General features: G+C 37.5%; 1 protein-coding gene across 3 annotated transcripts; it reads right to left on the bottom strand.

Moving 5' to 3' along the window:
• Nucleotides 1-372: 372 nt before the first annotated feature.
• Nucleotides 373-6321, bottom strand: ilkap (integrin-linked kinase-associated serine/threonine phosphatase). Of its 3 annotated transcripts, none has more exons than XM_084126625.1 (11): nt 6226-6321; nt 5809-5967; nt 5296-5406; nt 5058-5169; nt 4744-4850; nt 4575-4668; nt 4207-4294; nt 2137-2270; nt 1327-1446; nt 1115-1196; nt 373-777 (listed from the first exon to the last, which is right to left on the bottom strand). In XM_084126625.1, exons 2-11 carry the CDS (start codon nt 5849-5851, stop codon nt 637-639), a joined length of 1032 nt encoding a protein of 343 aa, XP_083982751.1. In that variant the 5' UTR covers nt 5852-5967; nt 6226-6321; the 3' UTR covers nt 373-636. The 3 variants fall into 3 exon arrangements, with proteins under 3 accessions (XP_083982751.1, XP_083982749.1, XP_083982750.1); XM_084126623.1 differs by having other exon boundaries at nt 5058-5172; XM_084126624.1 differs by having other exon boundaries at nt 5058-5172; nt 6250-6287.
• Nucleotides 6322-7896: the final 1575 nt, after the last annotated feature.

Below are 7896 nucleotides of genomic sequence, written 5' to 3' on the forward strand. Positions count from 1 at the left end.
GCATGGATTTTAAAAATATAAAATAAAGTAAAATTAAATAACAACAATATAATAAAAAAATAACTAAAGACAAAACAAAATCTCTTTCATGTTCTCACCATAGACTGTAATAAAATGGTTCTTATGTGCACCAAAACAATTCTTTACTTACACAATCCTCAATAAGTGGTTTGGTTTAATTGCTGACTAAATTATATAAACTAAAAAAAGCTCTTTCAAGAGTGCATCCATATCCGGTTTGATATTGCTGCTGTTTCTACCATCTATGCATGATGTATCTTTAAATACACACAAATGACATCATGCTATGATGAAACTATCCATTGGCAAACACACCGGCTCCTACACAGGAGTTCAGAGAGGACACAGATATTGGGAGACTGTATAAAAGTTTATTATTTAGAATTTGATGCCAAACAGCACAAATACTAAAATTTGACACAGTGTTTTCAAAAGCCCTGCTTTGAAGAAAAGAAAAAAAAGAGATTCAAACATCTCTATAATAAACCACATTTTCCTTTCAGCACCATTTACTGCTGAATTCATGCATTCATGTGTATCTGTGCGTTTAACAGAAAAGATTCTGAATGGAAGTGTGTGTGTGTGTGAGTGTGTGTGTGAGTGTGCAAAATGCTTTCAGAACTCAATAGAGACGAGAATGACAGTGACGTTGTCTGCGCTGCCCCGCCTCACAGCCTCACTGGCCAATCGCTGACAAGCGGCCTCAAAAGGCCCCGCCCCTTCGCTTTGCCCCTCCTTCTGCTCCACAGTCTCGTTCTAAAATAAATAAAAACTTTTTAACATAAAATGCAAACAGCAGTAATTATAGCACTGAGAAAAAATACTATTATCAATATTCTGAATCTTTTTTTATTTTTATATTTTTTCATATTTTCTGTTTTCATTTTAATTTTAGTTAAAGATTTAGTAATTTTGTTGTGTGTTCTTGTCTTTTTTCTTTTTTTTTATACTTGGTAACTAGCTGAAATAAAATAAGTTTTTTTAATTATATTTATAATAGTTAACGTTCATTTTATTTTATGTAAAGAACATGTTTATTTACCGTTTTAATGTATTATAATAACCCTGACACAAAGCAGATTAAAACACACACCTCTAGAACGTCGAGGACAAACTGAACGGCTTCTTCTGCAGAAAACACTTTGAAAAGCCCGTCGCACGCCAGGAGAACGAATCTGAATAAACACACACACAAACCAGCAAAATCCGTTAGTGTTTCACTGAGGAGAGAAAGTCCCACAGGTTTGGAGTCACATGACGGTGAAGTAAACACTGTAAGTGTGTAAGAGAGTGTGTTAAACGCACTTGTCGTTTCGACTGATCTGACAGCGCCGCAGGTCTGGAGTGGAGATCACACCACAGCGCTTATACTGGCCGTCACCGAGAGAACGAGACACTTCCAGCACTCCCAGCACACGCCCGTCCCTGCACACACACACACACACACACACACACACAGTTACAATGACTGCAAACCGTATCCCAGAAGCTCTACAGGTGCACACACACACTCTCTCACTCACTCTCTCACTCACAAACACACACACACACACACCGTTACAATAGCCATGACCCGTATCCTAGAAGCACTACAGGTGCACACACATTCTCACACACTCTCACACACTCTCTCACACACACACACACTCTCACACACACTCTCACACACACTCTCACATTCACTCTCTCACTCACTCTCACACACACACACTCTCACACACACACTCTCTCTCTCACACACACACACACACACACACACACACACACACACACACACACACACAATGACTGCAACCCGTATCCAAGAAGCTCTACTGGTGCACACACACTCTCTCACACACACACACACTCTCACTCACTCACACACACACACACTGACACACAGACAATCACACACAGACGCACTCACACGCACACTCACAGACTCTCACTCACTCACACACAAACACACACACACACACACACACACACACACACAGACTCACACACACAGACTCACAGACACAGACACAGACTCACATACACACAGACTCAAAGACTCACACACTCACACACTCACTCACACTCACACACAGACTTACACACACACACTCACTCTCTCTCACACACACACACCTGACCGTCCCGCCTGCTCTCTGGATCCTCATGCGCTCCTCATATATAATGGGATTGTGTTCCTTACTGAGAGCCAGAGTCACACACTTCCTCTTCCCAGAATCCTCAGCTTGCTCCAAACGACACAGCACTGCCTAATACACACACACACACAATTAAGATGTTTTGCATTGTGGCATTATTCACCCCCATATCAGAATTTTTACAATCATTGTTTTCACGATCGCTAGGACACACTTCTCAACTCTTCACACGTCTCAAATCAAGTCTAGCGAAGGTCTCACCAAAGAAAACTCATAAAACAATAACATCTGTGTAGATGTGGAATTAATGTAGAAATGTAGCAAATTGCCGTCCTATTCAGTTTTGTATTATGTTAGGTTTTAAACTAAAGTGAACTAGTGATTGTAAAAAAACAACAATAAAAAAACAAACCTGTAATATGCATATAATTTTAATAGAAATTAGAGCCCGACCGATATATCGGCCGATATTAGGCATTTTCCAAACTATCGGTATCGGCATTTATAACGGCCGATAAATGAATATTTAAAAAATAAAATAAAAGCGGACGAAACACCCTTTAACCATGTTATGAGTGTTGGCGCTGCATAGTTTGTCCACCAGAGGGCGCTCTACAAGGAAGACTGCTAACATCAATGAGCTTGGAAATCACAACGAACTTATTCTGCCTAAATAAAGTAATGATTACTGTATTTATAACTAGCATATCTGTAGTTCCAGTCCCTGCATTGTAAAACGTAAGTTAGGCACGCGAGTATGGAATTCCAAAGCTGCCAATATTAAAAATAAATAAATACATAAATAAATATACAAATAAATGTAAAAAATAAATAAATAAATAAATAAATAAATATATAAATATATAAATAAATATACATAGAAAAGCAAAAAAAACGAAAATAAATAATTATTTTTACATTTATTTCCTTATTTATGTATATATTTATTTTTTTCCATATTTATTTATTTATTCTTTTATTTATTTATACATTTATTCATTTCTACATTTATTTATTAAATGCCGATACCAATAGTTTGGAAAATGCCTAATATCGGCCCGCCGATATATCGGTCGGGTATTTCGTTTTTTTCGTATATCGGTATTTATTTTCGTTTTTTTGCTTTTCTATGTATATTTATTTATATATTTATTTTTTATTTTTTTACATTTATTTGTATATTTATTTATGTATTTATTTATTTTTAATATTGGCAGCTTTGGAATTCCATACGTGAGGAGTGAACATTTAGACATAGAGAAAAAGTATCAAACATAGCCTGTGCATAAAAGTTAGCTTTTCTTTTACACGTGTGTGAAATCCAAGTGTGTGTTGCTGACTTCGTTTAGCCGCAGCATTAACGAGTCACATAATGTATTTAGTGCATCACTACGTAGTAGACTTTAGAAGGCAGGCAGCAAATGATGATTGAAAATGGTTTGTTGTAGCTTGATGGAATAGATGGATAGAGTTAAAAGAGTGCAGGGAAAGGGATAAGCAAGTTGACATTGTAATTATAAGGTCGCTTATAACATTGACATTTGGCAGACGCTTTTATCAAAGGCGACTTACATTGCATTTCAAGGTACACATTTACAATCTTATCAGTTCTTCACACACACACACACACACACTATTACATAATTGAATTATTACTGTCAATATTAATAATAATAGTTGACTTTTTTTTGTTCAAAGGACTTTAAGTTTCATATCTTAAGTTTGTATTTTTATACATTATATTTATCAGAACTTTAATATATTCTGTTGTTGTGACAATAAAACAAACAAGTTTATTTTTAAACTGCATTATCATATTATTTTAGTAAGGCTGAGGACTCTTAAATAACGACAAATAACTAATGTTAGGGAAATCTGTTCATGTTTTGTTACGCGTTTCTGGATTTTTTAAAAAAATATATATCGGCCGATATATCGGAATATCGGATTTTTAAATCACCAAATATTTGTATCGGTATCGGCCTTAAAAATCCTTTATCGGTCGGGCTCTAATGGAAATAATTTCAGTTTTTGTGTTGAGACTTACTCTACTGTCTCCCAGGTTTGCCACATACAGAACATCATCAACCGCCAGCATACATGTGGCCGTGGAGCCGTCCTTCCATGCGGGCTTCCTGCGAACACACACACACACACACACGTTTACTTAGCTATCTAAACGGGGACATTCCATAGACATAATGGTTTTTATACTGTACAAACTGCATATTTTACACTAACCTGACCCCTAAACCTACCCATCACACACACACACACACACACACACACACACACACACTAACCCGACCCCTAAACCTACCCATCACACACACACACACACACACACACTAACCCGACCCCTAAACCTACCCATCTCACAGACACACACACTAACCCTACTGAGGCAGAACTCACTGGCTGGACGCTTTCTTCAAGAAATCCTCGTCAGTTTGACGGAAAGTGTCCAGCAAACACTTCCTCACCAGCTTCTCCAAACTCTCCACATCACCTGAGAATCAGGATGCATTATGGGTACTGAGGCTCATTATTGTAGCTTTGAGTGTGACGAGGATCAGGCGTTTACCTTTGGGAAACTTGCTGACCAGCGTGTGATGAAGATTGTCAGCAGCAAATTGTGACGCTCGAGCTCCACCGTGACCATCAAACACTGCGAAGTACGCGAGCCGAGAGCTGTACACACACACACACACACACACATCATATAATTAATTATCATGTAATTATACTGGCAAAAGTATAATGGATGGATGGATGGATGGATGGATGGATGGATGGATGGATGGATGGATGGATGGATGGATGGATGGATGGATGGATGGATGGATGGATGGATGGATGGATGGATAGACAGACAGACGGACGGACGGAATCACTCACACTTGTGGAGGTAGATTAGTGACGCTCAGCTCTGGAAGCAGAACGTGAGCATCTTGCATCTCTTCTCTCTCGCCACGTCTCGCTGAGACGAAACCCTGGAGTTTAGGAAGATCTGCTGGAACACAGAAAGAGATGGAGATCATCACAGGCCTTCTCTCTCTCAGTACAAACACACACACACACACACATCCTGAACACACTCTCTGTCAGCAACACAATGTGTGCGAAAGCTGAAAACCTTTACAAACTTTCTTTTCCTCTTGATTCTGGTCTTCCACCTCTGTCTCTTCTAAACTGACGTCTCTCTTCCTCTTCTCACCTCGTTCCTCATCCTGCTGTTTGGCTTTAACTGAAATCGTTCAACAACACTTCATGATTAAACCAAAGTATAGTGAGCTGCCTACCAAGACAGCATTTTTCAGCCTCACTAGTGAAGTAGACTCACTAGGATTTGAAACACAGACATATTTACATGCACTAAACATATTAGCAGTAATATGCAGTAGATGAGTATTCTCAAAACAAGTGAGCACATGTCTGGACGGATATATATATAATCACATTCATTTAACCTTTTAATAATTAAATTGGCACTTTATAGTTTATTTTTGTAGAAATGTGTGTTGTAATACTGAAGCCATGCTCGTGCAATCTGTCAAATTTCTACATTTAACTGTCCAAATCACTCACTTTAACACCTATAATGCATACAAGTTTATGATTATTATATTATTTGTGTGAATTAACCCACCTGGATCATTTGTAGGTTCTGGAAGATCATCAAATAAATCCATTTCTGAACCAAAGGTGAATAAAGAGTCTAAGGTGAAAAGCTTTTTAGCTTCTGATGAACCACGAGATACTCACCGATTCTCTGATCAAAGGACACACGTACACCAGCAGATAAACTCTAAAATACATAAATATAACGACACAGATAATCACAAAGATCTGTTGTTTGCTTTTTAGAGAGTAAAAGGGAGCAAATCAGCAGACTAAGGACAGGCGCTGTTTGAAAGTGAGTGTGTTTTGAATGCAGATGCTAGCAGGCTAATGCTAACTGAATGAATTTGAAAAGCAAAAGTACAAAATTATGTTTAACACCAGTAAACAGATCGTAGTATATGTGGCTAGCTGTTATTATACTTATAAAGCAAATCAAACCTACTTTATAATGTAGGGATACCTTTACATTTTTGTTTAAAGATTATGGCTAGTTCTTCATGATCGTCAAGCGTTGGTGGTATAGTGGTGAGCATAGCTGCCTTCCAAGCAGTTGACCCGGGTTCGATTCCCGGCCAACGCAAAACATTTTTGTTTCATTTTTTTGTTTTTAAATGCATTTAAAGGCACAATATGTATTTTTTTTGCTTTAAAAATATAAAAAATCACTATATCTATGTTATATATTTTTTAAAGTTGTGTATTTACATTATCCCGACAGTTCCAATTAACTTCTAAATCCAGAGAAATTAATATTTTAATTCGAAGACACGGACCGTGTCTTTATTTCCGTTATGTCGCAGTCAATGGCGTCATATCCGCGTTGTCCCTGGTTTCCGCTCGTGCTGCCATGGTAACCAGAGCTATGAACCAGAGCCGTCTGATAGTAACCAAGACGACAGACGTGGACCACTGTAGTTCGCAATGTCTATCTGCACGCTGTTGTTGTTTCGTTCAAACATTATGGACCATGGCAAGCAGACTTTGGATAAAAAAGGAGAACTAAAACGAGAATCAATATCAGCGCGGTGTTTTCGAGATGCCTAGAGCTCCCATAGACAGTATATAAACGAGAGCTCCACGTCCGAGACTTCGACCGCTCCTACATGTACTTTATTAAACAGGTGAGCACATTTACATAAAACTAATCAATGTTATATAGTTCAACAATGATAAAATGTCAGAATATGATCTGTATGTTATTTCTAATGTTGATCTAGCTTACTGCTAGTCTCATACAGACAAACTAACACAGTTTAGTGTGATAGTGTAATGTTAGACCAAGTGAAACAGCGCTGTGTTACCTCACAAGTTTAATTTACTGACCTGTGAGTTGTAATTCTGCACTTGCGTGTAGTTCGGTAGAATGAAATGTCCATATTCCTTTTATATCCGCGGGACTCGCGTCGCGTGTGGAGCTGATAGCTGTCTCTTAGCAATCCCGACCTGCTTCATATCACAGTCATGATAAAAGCATCGATGTATTCACTCATCCATAAACATTATTAGATCGGTCGGCTTGACGTTGACGACAAGATCCATAATTCTTAGCAAATGTTGCGTCATCAAACTACGCCTTTGTTATTGTAAATAGGTTAGCGACCCCTAGTGGAGAAAAAATCCCATACTGTACGTTTAAAATACAGACGTTCTTGCGCAATAAAAGGAAATAGTAGTACGTTAGTAGTACACTAAAAAAAGTTGCTGAAGTACTGTCAACTTGGATGTTTGTCATTTAAACTTAAAATAGGCTACATTACACTACATCTCGAAGTAATCCAAAAGTAATCAGATTACATTACGTTCATATTGTGGTGCTTGGATTACGTTACTGAATACTTTTTTATGAAGTAATTTGTAACTGTAACGGAATACATTTGAAAACTCATGAGTTACTAAAAGTAATGTAATCTGATTACTTTTGGATTACTTTGAGATCATAAAGTCAAGTAAACAGCAATATCATCAAAGTACTTTTATTTAATGTGAATTTAAAATGTAAACTAATAAAAACTAGGCTATTAAAATTAAGCAATCATGTCTTGTTTCACCAACTAGCCCTGTATATCTATTTATATGCTATACATCTACAGTATTGTATTGCAGATGGTTTTAT

Source organism: Abramis brama (genome assembly GCF_963993115.1).
Source record: "Abramis brama genome assembly, chromosome: 10".
Lineage (NCBI taxonomy): Eukaryota > Metazoa > Chordata > Actinopteri > Cypriniformes > Leuciscidae > Abramis > Abramis brama.

What these genes read in the sequence shown, in the direction of transcription:
- ilkap (XM_084126623.1), bottom strand. Translation starts at nt 5,851, where the DNA reads ATGGATTTATTTGATGATCTTCCAGAACCTACAAATGATCCAG. An exon ending in GGTCAGCAAGTTTCCCAAAG is followed by an intron (nt 4,669 to 4,743) that starts GTAAACGCCTGA and finishes CCTGATTCTCAG; the next exon opens with GTGATGTGGAGAGTTTGGAG. An exon ending in CAGATCAGTCGAAACGACAA is followed by an intron (nt 1,197 to 1,326) that starts GTGCGTTTAACA and finishes GTGTTTATTCAG; the next exon opens with ATTCGTTCTCCTGGCGTGCG.